Source organism: Rhinatrema bivittatum, chromosome 14 (genome assembly GCF_901001135.1).
Source record: "Rhinatrema bivittatum chromosome 14, aRhiBiv1.1, whole genome shotgun sequence".
Taxonomy (NCBI): domain Eukaryota; kingdom Metazoa; phylum Chordata; class Amphibia; order Gymnophiona; family Rhinatrematidae; genus Rhinatrema; species Rhinatrema bivittatum.
This window is the reverse complement of record NC_042628.1, coordinates 16,942,463-16,968,603: the sequence shown is the minus strand read 5'-3', so window position 1 is coordinate 16,968,603 and position 26,141 is coordinate 16,942,463. Positions and strand designations below refer to the sequence as shown.

The window sequence follows — 26,141 nt, the reverse complement described above, 5'->3', positions numbered from 1 at the left end:
TCAGTCAGCAAGTTTAGACCCTGTGCATTAAGCAATCTTCCCATAGACACAAAATGAGAGAAAACCTTTAGCACACAGGCCCGTTTGACAATGAATGAGCACAAAAGCATGAATAAGCCTTGCTGCAATGAAGCTAAGTGTTACTTCTCGCTCTTGGCTAGACTGCTGGAGTTAAGTGCATTACAGTCAGCCTGCACAGAAGGCAACTGTTCAATTACTTGATAGCAAAAAGAAATCTGATCATTTCCCTCAGCTACTCCATGAACTGCTCAACTGTTCATGGTTCACCAATTCATAAACTCTGACTGTGGAGTTAAAATGCAGCTTTGTGTCCAGGAGAAATGCTTTCTGATTTCCAACAGTAGTTAAAGGGCTTTTAGTTTGAGAAGAAAAATCATGATGCAGCCTTTCACTATGTGACAAGATCAGCTTTCTTATGTAGGCAACAGTAACAGCACATACATTGTTGTAGATAATTCAGTTAGTTCATACATAAAAAACATGAAGGGGAGAGGGTTATTTAAATCCTAAGGAAATATTAGCATTTAAAGTTTATGAAAGCTCCTTTAAGCACAACCACTATAAACAAAATCCTTGAGTTTAAAAGGAATATACACACACACACACACACCTATATATATATCTTGCTCAGATCAAAACCAATCTCACTGCTTTGGGCATGGAATTAATTCAAACTCTGATTTCCCCGTTATAAACCTAGAATTAAATGCTAACCTTAAACTAGCACACAATATACTCAGACAGTTATAGTTTAACGGTCCAAACGTTCTGTTTTTTTCCAAGATTTACATGCCCTTCCCCAGCAAGTCCAATTTAACCATCAGCAGATGAAGGTTCTGCTGTCAGCACTCCCTCAGGAGCGCCATTCCTTATCTTCTTATGATCACACTGTGATGGCCGTAATTATAATGATGGCATCGTTAAAAGTCTATCATTTTGTTTCCATTTTATGCAAATATTTGCAGTATCCATTCCTTTGTTATCGAACAGTCAAGTTCTCATTTGTCATTGTTCTTAAATTAGTCACTTACCACTGTTCTCAATGTCTCCAATGCCTCCATATCTTATATAAATCACTATCGCACTTAACAGTATTTTGAATTCACAATATCCGAACATAGCCTCATTTTTTTGTAATTAGTATTTTAACAACTTTGTGAACAATACAAAACAACCATGGATGCGAGAACACATAGTGGGGTAGATTTTAAAAGAAGCGTGAGCGGGGTACATTTGTGCGCACAAACATACACCCGATTTTATAACATGCACGCGCTGCCACGCACATGTTATAAAATCCGGGGTCAGCGCACACAAGGGGGTGCACACTTGTGCACCTTGCGCGCGCCGAGCCCTAGGGGATCCCAGATGGCTTTCCCCATTCCCTCCGAGGCTGCTACGAAATTGGAGCGGATTCAGAGGGAACTTTCCTTCCGCTCCGCCTCTGGCCGGCTGCCGGCGCGCCATCCCCCCCTGCACAGCTGCTCTGCCAGAGGCCTCGGGCCCGCCCCCGAACCGGCACCCTGCCCTCGACCCCGCCCCCTTCCTGCCCCTTTTTCAAAGCCCCGGGACATGCGCGTGTGGCTGAGCCTATGCAAAATAGGCTCTGTGCGCGCAGGAGCAGGTTTTCGGAGTTACGTGCATAACCCTTTGAAAATCTACCCCTATCAGTTGTGCAAGTTGTAAGAAAACATACAAAACAAGTCATCCATAGCCAACCCCAAACCTCCCCCCAACCCCAGACTCATTAAAATACAAATAAGACAATATGTTCAATACAGATAATGCAAAAGCGAAACCTTCCGCAAAATAAAATATATTAACTGAATTTCCCAGTGTCACTACTACTATATAAAAATGTGGTAGAGTCTCAAAAAGTCATAAGAAAGAAAGGGAGGCTACTCCTCTATGTCAAAAGATACATACATTTAAAAAATTTAAAAATCATAATCCTAAGCTCGCTAGAACTTCCAAGGTCTGTGGAAAGTAGCCATTCTGTTATGTTTTTCAGCTGATAGCTCCGCCATGTGCTTGATAGCATTGAGAGCTTAAGCAGCTCCTCCGACAGCTTGGGGCAGCTTTCAGATTTCCAATGAAAAGCAAGCGTACTCCGGGCCGCCAAAAAGACTTGAAGGCAAAATTTCTGTTGAAATTTGTTCAAGCCCTTGCATGGTATATTAAGAGAAACCGCACCATAATCCAGAGGGAAAGGAGTTTGTAATTTAGTATGTAACCAGGATATAATGGTTGTCCAGAATGCAACAACTTTGGGACATGTCCACCACATGTGGAAGTCTGATCCCATCTTACCACACTTCCTCCAACATAAATTCGATTGACCTGGACAAAATTTGTGCAATTTCTCTGGAGAAAAATGCCATCTGTACAGTAACTTGAAACAATGTTCCTGTAAGCTGGAGGAAACAGAACATTTACCAGCATTTCTATAGATAATGCTCCAAGTTTTAGGGCTAATCGGGGTCCCCAAGTCTTCCTCCCAACGAACCAAATGAGCAAAAGGGGGATTTACCGTTTCATTGCCCGGCATAAGTACAAGGAGTCTACAAAGTGTTTGGTTTGTGCATAAGCAAAAAAGGTGCCTTGGCCTGAGGGAAATCGCTGAATCAAGTGGTCTAAAGATATCAATCTACAACCATGAAACAAACGGCCGATTGTATGAATGCCAGCCAACTGCCACACCTTATTCTGGAAACCAGCAGGGAAGATCTGATTGCGATATAGGGAGGACTGATAAAAGTAGGAGTATTCTCCCACTATATGAGTTCTCCATTGATCCCACACCTTCAAGATTGCTTGAAGAGTCCAAGGGATGACGCGTATCGGAAGCCAGGAATATCGTGGTTGCCACGGTATCAAAGGCATATTCCTTACACTTGCTTGTTCAAGCCATACCCATTGCTTTTTGGGATCAGTACAGCTGAGCTCAACCAATGCCTTTAATTGGGCCGCTGCGTAATAGAAGTAAAGATAAGGTACCCCAAGTCCACCCTGTGTTTTAGGGAGGTAGAGGACACGCCTAGCCACCTGTGGGGAGTCTCCTGCGCCAAATAAAGTCAAATATCGTTTTCTGCCATCCGCACAAAAGTATCGAGGAAATATAAACGGGTAAGGTGGAAAACAAATACAAAAATGAATATTCTTCCTAGATTTTTGTATTTGCGATCCTTCCAAACCAAGAGAAAGTTCCTCTCCGCCATTTTTCCAGGTCTTTATCAATCATATGGACTAATGGAGAGAAAATGAATGCAGCCGCATTTTAACCCCGTGCCTGCCTCAGGAGATCAAGGTTCCATCCAGCTATTATAATCCCCTCCTCTTACAGTTATTAAACTTGTGTCTTTCTGGTTTGATCACAGTAAAAGCACTAATGCTTAACATTGGAAGACACTTGTAAGTAGCTGTATCACCTAGTTTCCTCTCAAACAACAGTAGTTGAATATCACCCTAATCTCCACACTTAGTGATACTGTGTGATCCTACTGAAAGCCAATTAAACAAGGAAAGCCCTCCATCCACAGGGGCACATGATTCTTGGACTGTCAATTAGTCATTGAGGAGGGAAAAAATACTGCATACTACAGGCCAAGAACACACTAAACATTATATCCACAATATACAAAAAAATATGAATTAAAATCTATGGATGTCTCAAATCTCACAGTCCCATTTAATCTTGGATGTACTGCATTCAATGTAAAAATCCAGTACAGTTCTAAACTAGTTAAATGTGATTCCCTGTGCTCTTGGTGCAATCAACCTGGAAAGGGGACAATTTTAATCACTATAATTTACTGGATGAAACCTTGATCCCCTAAGGCAGGCACCATGTTGGTGCTGAAATACAGTCAAGTTGGGATAGTGAGGAAAATGTCCTGTAAATTCAAAATACCATTGGATTGAGATAATGGTTTTGTGATTTATACAAGATGTAAAAAACATTGGAATTAATGGTGACTGATAACAGTGATACGTGATTAAGAAGAGTGACAAGTGAGAATGTGTTGACCGCTGGATAACAAAGACAAGAAATGTACATGAACGGAGCTACAAAATGTGTATTAGAAAACTAAAAAAAAAAAAGGGTGAAAAATTGCTTTGCTTTAAAAAGGTGCCATCACAACTATGCCCATCACAATAAGAACATAAGAAAACCATTCTTGAGGGAGTGCTGACAGCAGAACCTTTATTTGCTGGTAAAAAGTTGGACTTGCTGGGAAAGAGCACTTAAACCTTGCAAAAAAAATAATAAAATTAGCTTTTAAGTGTACACTAGTCTAAATTAATAATTGTTCTTACATTGAAGATTTTCCACCTAATTGGGTGACTAGGGTGGATGGGATAGGAGGAGGGAATCAAACACTAATGACTACTTATCCAGGAACTCACAATTATAAAACACTTGGAAGTAAATACCAACCAAAGTAGCTCATAAAATTAATTCATGCCGTTTTCTCAGAACTCCCCCCCAATTACAGTTTAGAATTAACCATGATTGTAGTTGACTGATTTTAGTCTTATTGCTGGTCATTCACAAACTGAACAGACACCTAGTGATCACATTTAAAGCAAACACAGGAGCATTCCTTGAAACTCAAGAGGTGTACTTGATATTGTGAAGTCACTTTATTCAGATTTTTCATTGGAATGGCTAAGGAAACTGGGCTGCTATGCAGTTCTGGTTATTTACGGGTATCACACTGATTCATCTTAAAATATAAATACAGCACAGATAGGTAAAAAGAGCAGACTTGAGAGAAATATTTAAAAAAACAAACAAAAAAGGTATGGCCATAATAAAGAGACGCATGATTTCAATCTAAAAAGTATGAAAATATGGGGAAAAATACAGGACTGCAAGAAAAGCAATTTAGGGATAAGAAAACACACTAGAACCAACAAACACATTTAATTTGAATTAGCAGCTCGTAATGCCATTTTAAGACTTTACACCACCTTGGTTTCAAAATATTTTACTCTCTAGGGAAATATATGGAAATAAGATCTTTACTTTTGTTACATGTTTTCAATTTGTAGTTTTCTTTGGGCCAGCAGCTAATAGCACTGTTTCAGACTAAATCAGGCAAGTGTAATCTTGTCTAATATACTGTGTTTTTCAGCACTTTAACACAACAATTTTGCTTGCAAAATTATATTCAGTCACATGTATGGACAAGTCACAATATTTTCAATTACATATTTATTGTATAATATGCAATTGAAGACTGGTGACCCCATGGTTTAACATGTTCTCTATTGTTGGAAAATAGCTTTGCAATAGCACAATGTTTTGCACCGAGAAGATAAGAATCGTCATATTGTGTTTCTTCACTAGTAGCAAATGTTATGAAGATCTGATGTACCAGATACGTATTCCCCCTGAGGAAGCCATCCTGTATGGCGAAACAGGTACTCTTTGTTGGGGCTTGATAATATCAAGATTGGACTGTTCTGGCTTACTTCATTTTGTGTGTGATGGAATTACCACATATTTGCGCTGAAATCCTTCCCTCATTTGTTGCCATGTGTAAGGACTTTCCTATCATTTTTGACAGCAATACTAGAAAACCCCTCCATTTCCCTTTATTGCTATGTGCAAGGCCTTTGACATTTTTTTTATAGTATCTCTGATTAAAAACCATTACATACGTTCACATTGGTGTTAAAAGGAGTGTGGTTTTGTGAGCACTGAGTAATTAGTGGCTAGTTGTGATTATTTTTTTCATAATCTAGTGCAGTGTTCGTATGAACTTGCTGTTTTTTCACTCAAACTTTTGTTTTGAAAAATGTTAATTTGAGGTATTGTTTGGAAAATCTCTTTTTGGTCTTGTTTTTATACATCAAATAAGTATGTGATCAGCACAGGAAATTTTAGATTGTGTCCCCAAAAAAAGACACTATAAATATAGCTGGAAGAATGTTTGTTTGTACTTACTTATTACTACCATTCAAACATGCTTTCTGCATTGCATCAATCGTGTAGCGCAGAAACTCATGGGCATCTTCCTGGTTACCAAAACGGAAATGCTTTGCAATGCCTAATTAAAGGAAAACAAAAAGTTATGTCAACACCACTTTCATTTACAAACCTGGTGCAGCAGTAAAGATATATAAATTAAAACCAATGCAGTTTGTTACAAGACAAAGAATTTTTACAGTTACACCACAGAAGAGAACGAAAATAAAAGACTGAAGCACAGACCACCTTTCTTCCTCTAAACTTGCATAAAAATATAGCTCAAAATATTTCAATTAAGAGGTTTTACAACAGTTGGATCGCTTTTATGAACTTTAATGGCTTATCATGAATTCAAATAACACTCAAGAGGTGTAACAAACGCAACATGGCATGCCAAGGACTAAACTCCTTCAGATTTAGATCAAACACCCCCCCCCCCCTAAATTTATAGAAAAACAGAGTAGACAACTACAAATTCCTAACAAGTAACATTAAGATACTAAAATCTGGGGACAGCCCAATGCTTTGGTGGCAAGGGCTGCATACTGCTATACAGAGGATCTAGGTTTGATTCCCAGATCAGGATCTTCCATTCTCCGGATTGGGAACACTGAGCAGCAGTGTTCATAGCCTCTGGGGGAGGGACTCTCAGTCACTGCTCAATGACCCCCACCTAATGGCCAGATTTAGGAACTACACTAGCTGGGTTCTGGAGGGAGCTGTGGTTTGTAGCCCTTGTTCTAGAACTGTCACTGCAATGGCGGGGCCAAGTTATGGAGGGGGCTAAAAACAAAAAAAAAAGATAGTTGCAAATGAAGCCTTATGATGCTGTAGCCTAAAAGAGGCTGATAGAGCTGGAAGTTCAAGAAAAGATATCAAAATCTCTTTTCAAAAAAAAAAAAAAAAAAAAGATGCCCCATTATTGGAGAAATTACTTACCTGATAATTTTGTTTTCCTTAGTGTAGACAGATGACTCAGGACCAATGGGTTATGCTCCCCTGCCAGCAGATTGAGACGGAGTCAGGTTGCAAAGCTGGCGTCACAGTACATCTACCCCTACAGTGACCTCAGCTCTCCAGTATACTCTTCAAAAGTCACTGTGGACATACTAGTGAAAGGATTTGATTAAAAATGGATAACCATAACTGTACTCAACCAACTATAAAACACTGATCTCCAGTAAGAATATATAATCTAGGGCCTGGATGAACACTTACCCGTGATCTCTTGGATTCGAGGCCCACTCCATGGGAGGACCCGTGGTGCTGTTCTTGGGCAGCAGAGAGTGGGATGCTGAGACCATCTGTCTACACTACGGAAAACAAAATTATTAGGTAAGTAATTTCTCCATTTCCTAGCATGAAGCCAGATGGACTCATGACTAATGGGATGTACAAAAGCTACTCCTAATTGGGGGCGGAAGGCTGCCCGCGGTCCAGTTAACACTACCCGTGCAAAGGCTGCATCCTCTCGGGCCTGTACGTCCAGGCGATAAAACTTGGAGGTGGTGTGCAAGGACGACCACGTCGCCATTCGGCAGATATCAATGGGAGACAGCAGTCTAACTTCCGCCCATGAGACTGCCTGAGCCCTAGTGGAATGAGCTCTAATCTGAGAAAGTAATGGCTTTCCAACCTCCACATAGGCTCCTGTGACCACTTCCTTAATCCAGCGAGCTATGGTAGCCCGCAAAGCTGGTTCACCCGGCTTCCTTCCGCTGTGAAGGACAAACAGGAGGTCCATCCATCAGACCAGTTCTGAAACTTCCAGGTACCACCCTAAAAGTCTGACAGGCAAATGACATTCCTCTGTGTCCTTGAGTTTATCTAGAGATGGCAATGAAATGGACAGATTCAAATGAAATTCGAGACTACTTTGGGCAAGGACGGGACAGTTCATAGCTGTAACGCCCCTGGAATCATCCGGAGGAACAGCTCCCAGCATGACAATGCCTACAGTTCAGAGATGCGACGTGCTGAGCATATAGCCACCAGGAACACCATCTTCAAGGTCAACAAGTGTAAGGAAAGACTTCGCAACGGCCAAAATGAAGGACCTGCCAAGAATTCCAGTACTAAATTGAGGTTCCACAAGGGGACCAGTAACTGTCAGGGAGGTCAAAGGTGCTTCACTCTTCAGAAAATGAGCCATGTCAGGATGGGCAGACAAGGAGGTCCCATTCACCTTACACCTGAAACAGGAAAGAGCCACTACCTGCACCTTCGAGGAGTTAAGGGCCAAAATTTATTCAAACCATCCTGCAAAAATTCCAGAATAAATGGGATTTTGACCACCTGAGGGTTAACACTGCATACCACGCCTTAAATACCCTCCAGACCTGCACATACGCTAGGGACATGGAGAAAGGTGACAATTACCACTGCAGAATATCCTCGTTTCATCTCTCAAGGGCAGAATAGAGTCGGATTCTCTTGAAGAACCTGTCTCTGTAGAAGCAGATCCCTGTGCAGTGGGAGGCACAAGAGGTTCTCCACCAGGAGTCTCCGCATACCACGTATACCTGGGCCAATCTGGGACTACTAGTAGGACTAATTCCCTGTAGTGCTCGATCTGCGAATGACTCTGCCCAGAAGGGGCCACAGAGGGAAGGCGTATAGCAACTTTTCTTCCGGCCAGGTCTGAACGAGAGCGTCAATCCCCAGGGACCACTGATCTCTTCTGCGACTGAAGAACCTTCACATTATGAGATGCGGCCAGCAGATTGAAGGACGGGAGGCCCCAGCAATCTATCAGTTAAAAGGCTTTAACCAACAACTCCCACACTCCTGGATCCAGACTCTTTCTGCTTAGAAAGTCTGCTCTGACATTGTCTTTTCCTGCAATGTGGGAGGCTGAGATCATCTGCAGATGTATTTCTGCCCATTCCATAAGGAGATCTATCTTCTCTGACACTTGCTGGCTCTTTGGTTCCACCCTGGCAGTTGATGTAGACTACCGTCGTTGCATTATCCGACATCACATGGATATCACCCTGGAGTCTGTGGCTGAATTGTAGACATGCCAATCTGACTGCCCGGACTTCCAGGTCTTGATGTTTCAGAGGGCCTCTTCTTCGGCCCAACGTCCCTGGGCAGACAGTTCCAGCCCCGGAGACTCGCGTCTGTCATGAGGACCAGCCAGTTAAGGGAGGACAGGAGCCCACCTCTGCTCAGATAAGCTTCCTGCAGCCACCATTGGAGCTGAGAGCATACTCCCATCGGTAAGTGGAGATTAAAAGAATTGTCTTGAGACTGGGTTCCAACGTGACAGCAGCGAGCATTGAAGCAGTCACATGTGTACCCTCGCCCACGGCATTACTTCCAGGGTTGCTACCATCAGAACGAGAACCTGGAGATAGATCCACACAGACAGGCATATTGTGCTCATCAACAGATGCACTTGGGACATCAACTTTCTTATCCGCGAGATTGGAAGGAAGACCTTGCCCTACTTGGTGTTGAAATGGACTCAGATATTCCAAGGACTGTGAAGGCTTGAGACTGCTCTTGTTCAGTTTACTAACCAACCGAGTTCCTGAAGCAAGGAAGTCACCCTGTTGGTCTCCCAGAGACACTCTCCCACGGACCTGGCCCAGATCAACCAGTCATCCAAGTACGGGTGCACCAAGATTCCCTCTTTTCTCAGTGCTGCTGCTATGATCACCATAATCTTGGAAAATATTCTGGGGGCAGTAGCTAGGCCAAAGGGTAGAGCCTGGAACTGATAAAGGCGACCAGGTACTGTAAAGTGTACAAAATATTGGTGTTCTTGACTGTTTGGAATATATAGGTAGGCCTTGGATAGGTCCAGGGAGGTTAAGAACTCTTCTGATTGTACAGCCAATTTCACGGAGCGTAAGGTTTCCATGCGGAAATGATTTACTTGTAGATGTCAGTTGACACTCTTTGAGGTCCAGGATGGGGCGAAAGGAACCTTCCTTCTTGGATATGATGCAATAGATGGAGTAACGCCCCGTATTTTCCTGGGACACAGGTACTGGGATTATAGCTCTTATCTTGAGGAGCTGAAGTCTCCACGGCCTATTTCTTGTTCTGGAAGTGGCAAGGAAACATGAATGTGTCTTGAGGTAACCAATTGTCCAACGTGATCTCAACCCACCGCTGTTAGAAGAGAGACAGCCGACCCCTTATCTCCTCGTTCTGAAGGTGGGTTGGCAAAACTTCACTGGGGGGGTTTGGGACGAACCTGATCCCACACCTGCCCCTTTCTTGGGCTGTTGACTAGGAAAGGTCTGAAACCTCCCAAAGGGTTGAGACCTCTGAAATGTTGAGTTTCTGTAGAAGTGAAAACATTAGGAACCCCTGGATCGGCCCCTCAGGGGGCAAGGGGCGCTGCAACTGCTTCCTTTTATCTTCTGGTAACAGAGTATTCGCCCTATTTTCTGGCCAATATTCCAATTCGCTTCCGAAAAGCAGTGATCTTTTAAAAGGCATCTTTGTAAGACTGGCCTTGGATGTTGTGTCTGCTGACCAACTGCGCAGTCATAGCTGTCTTCTGGCCACCACCACTGAGGCCACTCCGCTAGCCGTAGTACGGACTAAATCAGAGCCCGCGTCTGCTAAAAAGGCAGCGGCGGGGTTCCATAACAGCTCTGGAATTCACCCCTCCGAGTCATCCGCCTCCTGAGAGAGGAGTAGGCACGAACAAGCTACCAGAACACAACAAGCAGCAATTGTAAGGCCATTGCTACCGCATTAAAGGCTTGCTTAAGGATGGACTCCACCCGCCTATCGTGGGCATCCTTTAAGACCACTCCTTCTTCCACTGGAATAGTTGTTTGCTTAAAGTCAGCACAGACCAATAGATCCACTTTAGGGAAACACAAATACTCTCTTACTGCCGGGTCCAGTGGATACAGAACTTCTAATGCTTGTCCCACTTTAAAACTTGCTTCCGGGGTATCCCGTTCCAGGTCAATCAACTCCTGGATGGATTCCAGTGCTGGAAAGTAGCAAGAGGCTTTCTGTAGGGAGATCAGAAATGGATTCTTCTTTGGTTCCGACACAGAATCGGTGCCCGGGACTCCCAGCATCTTCAGTGTCTATGAAACCAGGGCCGGCAATTTGTCCCTATGAAAGAACCACACCATGGTTCCATACGGTTCTAACCCCAGGGGGTATTTACCCCTCTTCCAAGGGATTCAGATTGTCCTCTTCATCTGAGCCATCTGGGTTCCTATCAGGGATGCCCTTGGTAAGGCGAGGAATGCCTCGCAGTCTGCCGATAGGATTGGGAGAGGGAATGGTTACCGGCTGAGGTTCTGTCCAGATAGGGGCAAGCCGGGCAGTAGGCTGAGCCTGTACAAAGGCTTGAGCCCCTGTTAAAATTCAACCCAGGAAAAGGCAGCCAGATCTATGCCTAGCCCAGGAGGCACTGGGGTAGGTCCAGCTGAATTTCCCTCTCCTAGGGATGACTCAGGCAAGGGAGTACTCAGGTCCGGAGTACTTCTGATTAAGGCTGAGACCAACCCATCATCTGAATGGGAGGAGTCATGCTTCCTTGGGCTGTGAGGCCCTGATATGACAAGCAGTGCAGAGAGAAAGAAGCTTAGCTTTCTTTCTTGCTGGTGCCAGTAGCGGTGGTAATTGCACGTTTAATCGGCTTGCTCTTAAAAATTTATAGCACAAATTTTGAGCATTGTGGTGAGGCGTACACATAGCCCTTGTGCCCGATTTTTTCCTGTATCCTGCGCTTACTAGGTTGTGTATGTTTGTACACTTGTGACTTTATGGCATGTACTAAGACGCGCACAAGATGGCGCCGCTGTGGCCTACCATGCAGTGTGCTGACCAAGACCAAAGCGGGGCCTAGACCACCAGGGGGCCGCTCAACCTTCTCGGAAGCCCACTTCCTCTTACCCCAACGGGATCGGGAACAATGGGAGGTAAATCTTCTTTTAAAAAAACAAAACAAAACAAAAAAAAAAAGACACCAACCTTATCTGGGCTCAGGGTTTACCGGCTGAGTACAGAGACTGTCTCCAGCTGCAGGGGAGAGGGCTTTCACAGTCACCGCCGTGCTCGGCTTCCTGCACCTGCTGCGTTTCAGCTGCTTAAGCAGCAAAGTCCACACTGGGAACCGGTTACCGGACCAAGGCACACCTCTGAGGGATCTCGGAAATTGCCTCAGGAATTCTCAACTGGTGGAGGAACCTTTAAGTATCACCGCAGAGAGCAAAAGCTTGATTTTTTTTTTCTCCAATTTAAAATGTAGAATTTCTCCTTCCTAAAAGTACAGCAATCCCCATAGGGAGAGGCAAGTCCACCATCTGCTGGAGACAGAGAATACTGGAGAGCTGAGGTCACTGCAGGTGTATATGTACTGTGATGTCAGCTTTGCAACTTGACCATTTCCATCTGCTGGAAGGGGAGCCTAACTCATTGGTCCTGAGTCCATCTGGCTACACGGTAGGAAAACCATCTTTAATTCTGTAAATGGGAGGATAAAGTGAAAACTGGCTTTGGCCAAAACCAAAAGCATACGTTAATGAACATGTAATAGCAGCAATAAAAATGAGCTTTCTAAAGGAGATAGGACTGGAATTTTGTTTACTCACGTCGGAGATCATTAATGACAGCCATAGGTTTGATGATGTTGCCAGAATTAGAGAGGGCCTGGGTAACATGAGCCTGCATTGTGCACATCATGCAAAATCCTTGCTCATGACCTGTAAACATGAAAAGACATTTTCAATTAGCAAAATAAATTAGGTATATGCTATCCAGCATGCAATCTCCCTACCTACATACAAATGAAACTAATTGAAAGTCATGCAGGAAATAAAAGTATGACTACAAAAAGTAAGTCTCACAAGTCTTGAACTATGTGGCAACCTAAAGAGAGCACATTTTATGAAAGGGTCCTCTCTCTCTCCTCTTCCAATCCTATACTGAGTGCTCTCTTCCTCAGCCCCAAGTCCCCCCCGTCCCTTCCATTCTGGGTCCTCTTTTTCTCTGTCCCCCATCCCAGGTTCAGTCTCCCCTCTCCTTGATCCCCGGTATGTCCTCACCTTCCCTCTCTCCCGGATCCTCTCTGCCCTCTCCTTCCTCAGTCGCTGGTATGTTTAGTTCCACCTTCCCCGATCTGCAGTATGACTTGTCCTGTCCTACCCTCATGATCCTTCATCCACTCTAGTCATCTTAACATAAGAACATAAGACTTGTCATACTGGTTCAGAGAAAAAGGTTCATCAAGCCCAGTATCCTGTTTCCAACAGTGGCCAAGCCAGGTCTCAAGTACCTGGCAGGATCCCAAGGGGTAGAAAGATTCCAAGTTGCTTATCCCAAGAATAAGCAGTAGATTTCTGCAACTCTACCTTAATGGTTAATGGACTTTTCCTCCAGGAACTTGTCCAAACCACTTTTTTTTTTTTTTTTAAATATAGCTACACTAATACCTTTCACCATATCTTCGTGCAACAGATTCCAGAACTTAATCATGCGTTGAGTAAAAAATATTTTCTCTTATTAGTTTTAAATGTATTACCCAGTAACTTCATCGTATGGCAAAAGAAGTGAAGCTTAATACTAGATCAGCTTCCTCTGCCATGTGGGGACTAGTCTCATGCTATGACTGCATGGATCCTTGTAAATCTCACACTGCGAGACTGGCTCTGTGCAACACAAAAAGCTGATGCAGTATTAAGCAACGCTACTTCTGCTGTCCAGGGTGAGGGGATGATCAGGAAGGGCAGGGAGAGGGAAAGAAGTCCTGTGCTTAAGGCCCTGTAGCAGCTCTAAGCCTGTCCCCAGCTGGCACCACTAGTCGTCTCTCTCCCCCCCCCCCCACAAACAGACAAACAAACACCACTAAAAAGGAACAAATATATCCAAAATCAAAAACATTTTAAAATGTAAAAGGTGGGGTTTTTTTTTTTTTTTTTTATAAAGCATTGGGTTCTATGTTTTTTATTTATTGCACTGCTACAATTGCTGTTTCCAGTAGTTTCTTGATTGCATACCCAAGAGGGGAGGGAAAAAAAACAAAAAACCCATAGGCAATTCATGCTTTTCTCACATAAATTGCTCCTAAATGATAGTACATTTTAAGAGTAGCATACATACAAGCTTACAAAATACATTACTATCTGTAGACTTTTGAACAATAAAAATAAATAAATTATATGACTACTCACAATCACATTTACTTCCTTAAAAAGCTATAAACAAGCATAAAAAAAAAATGGGCCAGACTTGTGGATCTGATTATAGTACTGTGGCACGAGAGATCTGACGTTAAGACTTTAATCTGACTTGACCAGCTGGGATCAGACACCAATGCCTGGGAGCCGTCTGGCCAGTACGAGGAATGCTAGCTGGCCTTAACAGGTCATCTTGGGTAGTGAAGTTCAATAAAATGAAGGAAGAAGAGCGGCGAAGGGATTCACATCTGTCATAATAGAGGGATACCCCCAGGGGATTTTTAAGGAGGGACAGCTATATTCCAAGAAACTACTTTTTCTTCACAGGCATTACAAATTGAATCTGGAACCATTGCAGAGATATCATTAAAGCTGAAATGGCCAAAATATTAAATACATCAGTTCAGCGTTCACTAAAGAAGACCCTGGAGAAGGACTAGGGTCTTGTCATGAACTGACAAGACTGTGGATGGGGGTGAAGTAGATATTCTGTTTACAGAAGAGAATGGATGGGAAGAGCTAGGAAAACTGAGAGTGGACAAGGCCATGGGGCTGGATGAGATACATCCCAGGATATTGAGGGAGCTCAAAGATGAGCTGGCAGGTCCGCTGAAGGACCTGTTCAATAGATCCTTGATAACAGGAGTGGGGCTGCAAGATTGGAGAAGAGCGGCAGTGGTCCCACCTCGCAAGATTGGGAGCAGAGAGAAGGCTGGAAACTACAGGTCGGTTAGTCTCACTTCAGTGGTGGGAAAATTAATGGAGACTCTACTGAAGGAAAGGATAGTGAACTATCTACAGTCCAGTGGGTTGCTCGACCTGAAGCAGCATGGATTTACCAGGGGGGAAGGTCCTGAAAGTCAAATCTTCTAGGAAAAGTAAAAAAAAAAAGTCATGAAATAGGTGGCGATGTCCTTTCATGGATTACACACTGATTAAAAGACAGGAAGAGTAGGATTAAATGGACAATTTTCTCAGTGGAAGGGAGTGGACAGTGGAGTGCCTCAGAGATCTGTACTGGGACCCGAGCTTTTCAATATATTTATAAATGATCTGGAAAGGAATAAGACGAGTGAGGTAATCAAATTTGCAGATGATACAAAATTATTCAGAGTAGTTAAATCACAAGCAGATTGTGATAAATTGCAGGAAGACCTTTTGAGACTGGAAAATTGGGCATCCAAATTTATTTATTTAATTTATTTATTTAAAAGTTTTTATATATCGCACAAAGGGTAAATATATATCCGTCTAGGCGGTTTACATGTGATCAGACATACATAATTTAAAATACAAACAATTGTTAATAGATTAATTAAAACATACTATTGTTCAAATTATTTAAAAAGCTTGGATAAATAAGTACATTTTCAGCGATTTTTTAAAGTCTTTACGGTTAGAAGTTAGTCGGATATAGTCGGATATAGTCGGATATAGTTGGGCCTGCACGTTTACGGATCAAAGATAAGCTTACAGATTTTACATTGGGAATTTCTAATAAGCATTTGTCAAAAGGGCGTAACTGTCTGGAAGGTTTATAAATTCGTAGTAGAGAACATAGCCAGATTGAGTCATTGCTGTAGATCAGATTGTGTATAGTGGATAAAATTTTGTATGCTATGCGGTATGATATTGGGAGCCAATGTAGTTGTTGTAGAATTGGAGAAATATGTTCACTTCGACGGATATTATATAACATGCGGGCAGTCGCGTTTTGAATTAGTTGGAGTGGATGAATTGTTGATTGAGGTAAGCCAAGGTATAAAGCGTTGCAATAGTCTAATGAAGATAAGACAAAGGTTTGAGTGATCAGACGGAAGTCGTTTGGGAGAAGTAATGGTTTTAATTGCTTGAGCATGTAAATTTTGTAGAAAGATTTTTTTACAATTTCAGATATGTTGTTTGTCAATGATAATTTGGAGTCAAGAACAACACCTAAATTTTTTGCGTGTGTTTTTATGGGAATAATTTGGTTTTCAAAAGTGAATGTTGCTGGGGGTCTGTGAATTGAGTCTGGAATAGTGGATAAGTAGATTAATTCTGTTTTGTTTGTGTTTAGTTTTAATCTATTATGAGAAAGCCAAGTTTTTATTGAAGACAAATATAAGTGCAGTAATGAGAAGGTTTTAGACCAGGAATCAGTGAAGTGAATGGTAAACTGGATATCGTCAGCGTAAATTTTGAAATTTAAATTCAAACCATCCAGAAGTTTGCACAAAGGTAACAGATATATATTAAATAGAAGGGCTGATAAGGCTGATCCTTGGGGTACTCCTGTAGAAGTGGAGTACCACTGTGATGATTGGTTGTTTGTTATGATTTTTTGTTGACGGTTGGATATATGGCAGATGAAATTTAATGTGGATAAGTGCAAGGTGATGCATATAGGAAAAAACAACCCATGCTATAATTACATGATGTTAGGTTCCAACAGTAGGAGTTACCACCCAGGAAAGAGATCTAGGCGTCATAGTGGATAACACATTGAAATCGTCGGTTCAGTGTGCTGCAGCATTCAAGAAAGCAAACAATGTTAGGAATTATTAGAAAGGGAATGGTGAATAAAACAGAAAATGTCATAATGCCTCTGTATCGCTCCATGGCGAGACCGCACCTTGAATACTGTGTACAATTCCGGTCGCCGCATCTCAAAAAAAGATATAATTGCGATGGAGAAGGTACAGAGAAGGGCAACCAAATGATAAAGGGGATGGAACAGCTTCCCTATGAGGAAAGACTAAAGAGGATAGGACTGTTCAGCTTGGAGAAGAGACGGCTTGGGAAGGGGGGGGGGGGGATATGATAGAGGTGATTAAAATCATGAGAGGTCTAGAACGAGTAGATGTGAATCGGGTATTTACTCTTTCGGATAATAGAAGGACTAGGAGGCACTCCATGAAGTTAGCATGGGGCACATTTAAAACTAATTGGAGAAAGTTATTTCATTCAACGCACAAATAAACTCTGGAATTTGTTGCCAGGGGATTTGGTTAGTGCAGTTAGTGTAGCTGGGTTTAAAAAAGATTTGGATAAGTTCTTGGAGGAGAAGTCCATTACCTGCTATTAATCAAGCTGACTTAGAAAATAGCCACTGCTATTACTAGCATGAGAAAGACAGTTTTTGGGTACTTGCCAGGTTCATATAGCCTGAATTGGCCACTGTTGGAACAGTATGCTGGGGTTGATGGCCGTCGGGAGCGAGATAAGGTTGCACACCTGGTCAACAAGCTTGAATGCTCAAGCATGGGGCAGAAACACCTTTCCGATCCAAGTATCAAAGCGGGCCCCCAGAAATTCCAACACCTGGGAAGGCTGGAGATGGCTCTTGGGAAAGTTTACTATCCACCCGAGAGAGGTAAGAAGAGCTAAAACCCGGCTGACCGCCTGCCTGCAGAGAACTTCCGATTTGGCCCACACGAGCCAGTCGTCCAGACAAAGACTCCTTCCCGACGGAGAGCTGCCGCCACCATCACCATGACCTTGGTGAAGGTGCGCGGTGCGGTGGCTAGACCGAAGAGTAGTGCCCGGAACTGAAAATGCTGGCCCAGAACGTGGAAGCGGAGATACTTCTGGTGTGCGGGATGAATCGGGATGTGCAAGAACACTTCTGTTAAGTCGAGAGAGAGGCCAGGTATTCGCCAGGATGAACAGCTGCTATGACCGCCCTCAGGGTCTCCATATGAAAATGAGGTACATTGAGGGCCCGGTTGACCCTCTTGAGGTCCAAAATTAGGCTAAAGGAATCTTCCTTCTTTGGTACAATGAAGTAGATGGAATACTGGCCAGCGCCAAGGTCCGCCTCTGGGACCGGGACAATGGCACCCAGCTGCTGGAGCCTGGTAAGGGTTTGAGCCACTGCCTCCCACTTCAGACGTCCGCGAGGAGCGACTACATAGAGGTCTGGCAGATCGAGAAAACTCTAAAGCGTAACAGTCTCGGATAATCTCAAGAACCCACTGGTCTGACTTGATCTTGACCCATTCCTCGAAGAATAGGGAGAGACGACCCTCTAGATTGGGGACGGAGGAATGGGTCGACCAAATCTCATTGGGAAGCGGGCTTCGGGGTGGTATGCTGAGGTGCCCCCTCACGGAAGGGCCGGTGACCTCGAAAGGACTGAGACCAAGAAGGATAACCCCTAGAAGAAGCACCACGCCCCCGAGCCGTATATAGACGTTGGCCCCGAAACTGGGAAGGCACAAAAGCTCGGAACTGTTTTGATCGGTCCTCCGGCAGCTTATGAACCTTGTTCTCACCCAAGGAATTAATGAGCTGCTCAAGGTCCTCGCCAAAAAGCAACTTACCTTTAAAAGGCAAAGTGCCCAATCGCGCATTTGACACCGGGTCCGCTGACCAATTGCGTAACCAGAGGAGCCTTCTGGCTGACACCGCCGAGGCCATTGCTTTCGCCTGGACACAGAGAAGATCGTACAGAGCGTCCGCCCCATGTGCAATAACACCTTCCAACTTGTTCTGCCTCCGTGGGGTTGGGGGGGGGGGGGTGTGAAGGTCCTGGGTGCCGAGTAATTGCTGAACCCACCTAGCCTGCCCGCTGCATAAGACTGCTGCAAATAGTCGCTTGAACTCCCAAGACCAGTACCTCGAAGATACGCTTAAGGTGGAATTCGAGTTTGCGATCCTGTGCATCCTTCAAGGCGTTAGCCCCCACCACCGGACTAGTGGTGTGCTTGGTCACAGCGGAGACTGAAGAATCCACCGTGGGAATTTTCAGCATTTCCAGGCAGTCCTCCGGGAGCGGATAAGGCTCTCCCTACGCAAAGCCCCGCCTCAGGAGCTTCCCATTCCCGGAGGAGTAGCAATTTGAGCTTAGGGTGAAACTGAAAAGCAGAAGCCTGGGGCCGGAGTCCCGCCAGGACCGGGTCCATGTGCTTTGGCAGCGCTGCCGTATCCACCGAGGGTCCTTCAATTCCTAACTCCTGAAGGACAAAAGGAATGATGGGTTCCAACTCCTCCTTCTGAAACAAAACGGAGAACCCTGGGATCATCCCCTTCCAGAGGAGGGAGCGTCCCCACTAAGTCTACATTCGGATCAGGGGTCCCCAAAGGTGCTGGAGGGTCTGGACAGGGAGGGGCCCCCAGGACCACCCACACAGCCCCCTGCGGATCTGGAGCCACAGGGGCGAGCGGAGGGTCCAACTGCGGGAGCTTGGCTGGCAGGGGACCTGGGGAGGGGTCGTCCTCCTCCTGCAAGCTGGACAAGTAGGATTTGTGCATGAGGAGCAAAACATCCGATGAAAAACGAGGCCTAGACTTGCAAGGAGGGGGGGGGGGGAGGGGGGTCAGGGACCACGTCCTGGGGGTCACACGGGGCTCAAATCGGGGAGAGACCCCAAAAAACGTTTCATCCTCTGCGCCGAGCGGCCCCAAATCGGGAACTGCTAAAACTCCCAAAATGTCTGCCGTTCCCGCGGTTTGCCGACCGGGGAACGGCCTGGCCACGCGCCTTGTGGATCAACCTTGGGCTGGATTTGACTGCGCTGCCTGGGAGAGGCCTTCCCCACCCGGCAGGCATGCAGAACATAGCCCCTCGCGTGAAAATTGCGTCGAAGGCTCCCCACAGGCCAGGCAGCAGTGTGATCGCGGCATTCTCAGAGAAGAGGAGCCGCGATCATAAAGGAGAACAGCTGATGAGGCCCCCTTTGCTGCCGGGAGGAGCAGAGGCGGAGGATTGAACCCTGCACGCTCCTCTCTGAACACCCGGCTGCCGGCGAAAAAGAAATGCTGTGCCTCCGAGGTAAGATGAATCGGCTTGTGGGGAGACTTCATTTAAAAAAAAACAAAAAACTTAATGCAGGCAAAAGTCTCTGCCCTAAAGGCACTGAGAGGAGAGAAAATCTCCTGAACACTAAAGTCAGTCAGGTGAGGGGGGGGGGGGGGGGGGGGGAGTGGCTGGACCACCAGTTTCACCCCCCAATAGGAGCATCATGAACAGGGGCTTAGGCTATGGAAAGAAAACACAAGGGGCCAAGCCCCCCTAAGCCCCTCAAGAGCATGGAGACAGTGCTGTCTCCAAGAATAAGAACAGAGCCAATTCCCTTTTTTTTTTTAACCAGAACAAAGGAAAAGTACTTGCTTGGGTACTTACCCATGCGGATCAAACTGGGAAAAGGGCTAAACTAGCCAAGATCAGGGAACTGCAGGGTGAGCTGATCCATCTGCTGGAGACAGACAAATACTGAAGGGCTACAGGGTAGGCTCTGTCCTGATATAGGATACCCTTTCAGTTTTGGTCTGTCTCCATCTGCTGGACAGGAGGCTCAACCCACGGTCTGGACTGATCTGGGTACGTACAGGGAAGATACAGACCTTCAGAAAATTGAAAGGTTTAATATGATGCACAATCGTCAAACCTTTTCCACTGGAAAGAAATCAATAGAACTAGGAGGTCATGAAATAAAATTCCAGGGAGTTTCAGGAAATATTTCTTCACAGGTGGTGGTGAAAATCTGGAATGCCCTTCCGGAGGAGGAGAAGACAAAAACAGTGAAGGAATTCAAAAGGTGCATGGAACAGACAACGTGAATCCCTAAATACTAGAGAATGGAAATAAAGAATTGAGTGGATGGGGGTAACTTACTGGTGTGGCAGTTGCTGCCCTTAACAAATAACAGTATCAAGGCTAAATGCAACTCCATCATTGCTCTCTGCTTCACCGGAAGTGGGAAAAGAGGGATTGGATTCAGACACCAAACAATGAGGGCCCCGACTTTTATGGTAACTTGCTGATGTGGCTTTTACTATCCTTAAGCCTGATACTTTTGATGTGGCTCCATCATTGCTCTCTGCTTCCATGCAGGGGCTGGAGAAAAATGGATTCAGACGGCATCTGCGGGCCCTGAATTTTAAGGTCTGGGAAAATGATAAGCATGAGGGTAACCTGCACAGTGCGGCAGATACTGGCATAAGCTTGATGGGCAGACTGGGTGGATCATTTGGTCCTTTTCTGCCATTATTTCTATGAACTGAATTATCTTAAATCCAAACTGTAGCATAGTGGAAGACAGATCAACTTTTCTAGATACCTTTCATAATCAAATAATGACATCAGGTATATTAAAATGTTTGTTCTTTTGGGGGATCTAGGACTTGCAATTTTCTGAATTGCAATATTTTACAGTTCTATGGGAAGGGATAAGTAGAAACAAGTTTGAGAATTCTCAATCAGCAATATTATGATCTAGTTTCAAAGCAGGGGCTCTACAGTTAGCTGCAACTTTACATAGCGGAATAGCATCCGACTTCATGAAAACTTTGAGAACTGCATACACTTTGAACTTCCCTCCTAGTGAACTGTGTTCAAAAATACAAAGGATAAAAATCAGACAAGCAAACTATGGCAGTTCCTATATCACCTGCTGGACACATGTTCATAAATGTTATACCTGCCAACAATGACAGTTAAAAGTCCACTCCCTGGGCTGCTCTAAGTGCAGTGTCAAAAAACTTCATGAGTTTCTAGGTGCTGAAGACCAAAATACATTTGAGGGCTTGCTCTGCAGAGTCATTTTCAGCCTTCCCTTTCCGAGGAGGACAACACAGAAACCCAAAAGTTAAGAACGTCTCAGCATACTGGGATACAAGGACCATCAAAAAGCTTAGCAATAGGTTGCAAGCTTGCTTAAGGCCCAGTCATGCATTTGACATGTTAGAAACAGCAGATGAGTGTGGAAAATATTTTAACCTTCAACTTTCTTCCAGAATTCTCTTTTATTCAAATTAATATATATTAATTGGATTCCCCTTCATCATCAGATTTTGCAGTCTCTCATTTTCATAGTTTCTTACCAAAAGCTGAAAGGAATCTGTATCAGCTTTATTATTAAGGACGGGCAATAATGTGCCATTTCCCTACTCTTAGAACTACTGACATTTCAAAGAACTTCTGCAAGCACACAAAAATATACGTACAAGTTTTGGAGTGCTCATGAGAAAGCATGTAGTTTGCAAGAGGTGGTGTATAAGTCAAACATTGCAGCGCCGAATTAACGAAACAGGTATTGCCAAGATTTTGGAGGCCAGCTCCAACCCGATGCGTTTGTTGCCACTTTAGACTAATTTTTTCTGCTGGGAAAAGAACCTTCTGTGGTGGAGCAATTCCATCACCTATAGCTACCAAAGGTAAAAAAAAGAAAAAAATGTTTTACTGACTTTAAGTATTATTATTTAGTGAATATATCAACACTTCCATTAATAACCAGAGTGGTTTATAATTTAAAAACCAAAAATAAAATCATAAAAAACCCAAAATAGTACATACAATCTTTATAAAATGCTTGCTTAAATAGCCAGGCTTTCAGTAATCTGCAGAATTTCAAATTGTCTGAGCTGAAAAGAATCAATGTAAAATATTCCACAAATGAGTTGCATATGAAAATGCTGATCTAGAAGCATATTCTGACCTAATTTGCATTAAAGATGAAATACTAAACTCTAAGATCTCAATATCCAAGAAGCTTGGTTAAGGTATGTTGTCATTTTATAACAATACTCTGTCCCTTTAAACAAATGCAAATGCTGTTTTGGTGCAAATGAAATAATCTAATACCTTAATTTACACATGAAGAGGCAAACAAACCTGATCAAGCATGGTTTGCTGAGGCCAGTCTGCAGGGTTTATGGTTGGCCAAATTGGTGCAAAGTCTGTGAATACTTTTTACCTAGAGACTGTGCACAAATTTGGAAAGGGCAAGTAGTACACACAATTTTCAAAGGAAAAATATCCCAGGCAAACTACTGCACACATTCACACCTGTTTGTGTGTGTGTAGCTTTTCCAAGAATTTCCCCAAAAATATGCATGCCAGTGCAAACCCCTCCCCCCAGGAACCCCTCGTCTCAGTGTGGGCAAAGTTATACAGGCAGCGGCATTACGAGTGCAAGTTCACCTGCACGCATGGAGGCAATTTTTAAAAAGCTTTCTTCTGTGAGTAAAGAAAATGGCCTATAGAAAATTAACCTTTTTGGTCACATCTACTCATTTATAGACTAGTGAAAGGTGATATTTAAAACTTACATTGATCCTTTTGTACCAAAGGTTTTGTTTTTTCAGCTACAGATGAGCTAGAAAAAACCGTAGCTCCAGGTACGGGTCCCAAAGAGATCTTGTGTTTTGAAACATCTGTCAGAGATGACACAGCACCCCAACTTGCAGAACCTGAGTCCATGTCTCCTAGAGAAGGTGCCACGGAGCCACAAGGCTGGTTCTGGCAAGCTGTAGGGTTTGAAGACTCAGATAGTTTGTCAACTATAGTCATGGCTCATCTCTGTAAAATTCAGGTGAAAGATGCAGTCAGAAGAAATGTGAACACTGCAAAACAAAACAAACAAATAACCCTAAACTTTAAATAAATAAAAATACAGGTTATTTATTCAGCTATTCAGGAATTCCGATTATATTTTTCTCTCTTTACATGTATTTGGGAAGGGAGTCCTTAATGCTGACATGCCCACCCTCAAAAGGCTATTATATTACAACCTAAAAAAAAAATTATGGCAAAATAAGATGCACGTCCTGATCATCTCTCATATTTTCTTCAAAACTAAGAAGTCTACCTTATATGCCAGCTCCTCTCATGGGAACCAGTCAAGCTGAGGGCCTAGGCAATGGGGATAAATTCATTATGCTAAGTGATTAGGATTACAAGCAATCTCATCTAAGGCCAGAATAAGCTTTGCTATCAGGAAAGCTGAAGAAAGGCACAGCACAAGTGTTTTCTGCCACAGGATAAGAGCCACCAAATGTATCTAAAATAAAGAGGAAAGTTGCCCCATGACTGTTTTACTGGTACGCAAATTGAGCTCTCCAGCTCCGTCCCTGTCTGTATGGAAAATAAGCTCCACCCCTCTTTCTCCCTGTACATTGTCCAGACCATTCTCTACTCCCCTATATGGAAATTGAGCTCCCCCCTCTCTGCTCTACTCTCCAACTTTGTCCAATCTCCTCTCTACTACCACTCACAGCACACACCGGAGCTCAGCCTGAACTCTCTACTACCACTCACAGCAGTAACTCTTTGGAAAATGCTAGGCCAGGCAGTCCAAGGACACTACATGAGAAATTCTGACAGGGGTGTGCATGCAAAACAAATTTTCATGTCATATTCTTTATATTTTAACAATGTGCTAAAAACAAAACACTTCAAGTATTTCTTTTTTTTTTTTTAATGTTTCAGACAAGAAATGTCACAAAACAAAACATGTTATTCCCCTGTTTTTAAAAAACAATAGCACATCCTTAGTTCCTGAAAGGCGGGGTTGGGGGGGGGTGTGTGCAGGCCGATACAGTAAAAGTCGCGGGAGAGCCCGCTCTCCTCTGTGCGCGATTCAGTATTCAAATGAGGGCCCGCGGTAAAAAGAGGCAGCTGTCAGCGAGTTTGACAGCCGACACTCAATTTTGCCGGCGTCTGTTCTCAAACCCGCTGACAGCCACGGGTTCGGAAACCAGACGCCAGCAAAATTGAGCGTCCGGTTTTCAACCTGCGAGCTGATTTAAAATTTTTTTTTTTTTAATTATTTTTTACTTTTGGGACCTCAGACTTAATATCGCCTACCTTTGGGTAGGCGCTAATTTCTGAAAGTAAAATGTGCGGCTTGGCTGCATGTTTTACTTACTGAATCGCGCGGGAATAACTAATAGGGCCATCAATATACATTTGCATGTTGCAGGCGCTATTAATTTCGGGGGGGGGGGGGGGTTGGCCGCGCTTTTTCAACGCGCGTCCAAACGCGGGTTATCAGTGCGCTCCACCGGAGTGCACTGTACTGTATCAGCCTGTTAGGTAAACTGAGACATAGAAAGAAAAGGTGGCTTGCCTAAGGGCGCAAGGAAGGAAACGAACATACATTTCCCAAAGATTACCAGTGCTGCTGCAGTATTCAAGTGTAAGTGGAAAATAAGTACTTGTGGTTTGCGATTTGTTGTCTGTCTAATTTAGAAATGACTTAGGGAAAAATATAATATGGAATTTTCTTTGGTACTTTGGAAGTTTCCATGTGTTATACAAGATAGTTTGGTTGCAATGTTAGTCCACTTGGAGACATAGAAATAAAATTCAATTAATAAGCTGTAGATGATTTATTTTATGGATCTTAATATGTCACAAGCTCTCTAAACCTAGTCATTTTTTATTGGATTAACCAAACAGCTTATTTGGTGACTTATTTTCATGTGGATGGGGAAATACTGTGAAGCATAGAAAGTACATAACTGAGTAAAGCATTTTGGGAACAGATTTATATAACAGGTACTATCTAAACACTAAATAATTATCAATAAGCTGCTGATGCTGAGGGGCCGCTTCAGCCTCTGTCTGAGTCACAGCTCCCAGCAGGCAGAGATCCAGAGACCCACTGGATTTGCAGCAGCTGAAAGCAGGGAAGTGAGCAGGTGGATGCATGGAGCTCGGGCAGTGGTAGCCATTCCTGCAATCCCAGGTGAAGAGCTGAAAGTGCAAGCCCCAGCTTGGCTGGCCCGCCCCTTAATCTGAAATGTTTTCAATTGAAAGGAAACTATTGGTCATGATTTGAAGTTTCAAGAGGGCAGACTCAGGAATACTGTCACAAAATATTTTTTTCACTAAAAGGGTAGTAGATGTATGGAATGCCCTCCCAGAAGTAGTGGAAACAAAAACAGTAACGAATTCCAAAAAACATGAGATAAACATGGAGGATCTTTAGTGACAACAGGATAGTAATGAAGCAGAGGGGTAACCTATACAGAGTGGCAGTTCAGCCCTAAATAACAGTGGTATGACTGCATTGTGTTTCCAAGAATGCACAAAGCATTGGTTACAACCCTGAACTGCAGTGGTACAAAAGCATTGGGCTTCCAAGAAGACTGGGGCAATCTGCATGAAGGCACCAAGGTTGAAACCCAAGCTTCAATGAGTATGGGGAGCATGTTTTTGTATTTATTTTTACAAGCCTTACTAACTTTGATGGTCTTGGGATTATTATAAAGCT

The 26,141-nt window shown here is 43.7% G+C and overlaps 1 protein-coding gene across 4 annotated transcripts in view; it reads right to left on the bottom strand.

The window, feature by feature from the left end:
- Positions 1 to 26,141, bottom strand: part of USP42 (ubiquitin specific peptidase 42) — a 58,688-nt gene that overhangs the window by 26,299 nt on the left and 6,248 nt on the right. For 3 of the 4 annotated variants that reach the window (XM_029577675.1, XM_029577674.1, XM_029577677.1), the window contains exons 2-5: positions 23,194 to 23,487; positions 22,090 to 22,290; positions 12,577 to 12,687; positions 5,975 to 6,077 (exon numbers count right to left, since the gene is read on the bottom strand). In XM_029577675.1, coding sequence (XP_029433535.1) covers positions 5,975 to 6,077; positions 12,577 to 12,687; positions 22,090 to 22,290; positions 23,194 to 23,434 — 656 coding nt within the window. In that variant the 5' untranslated portion in view covers positions 23,435 to 23,487. Of the gene's footprint in view, positions 1 to 5,974; positions 6,078 to 11,956; positions 12,216 to 12,576; positions 12,688 to 22,089; positions 22,291 to 23,193; positions 23,488 to 26,141 lie in introns of those variants that run through there. The other variant, XM_029577678.1, reaches the window with a different exon arrangement.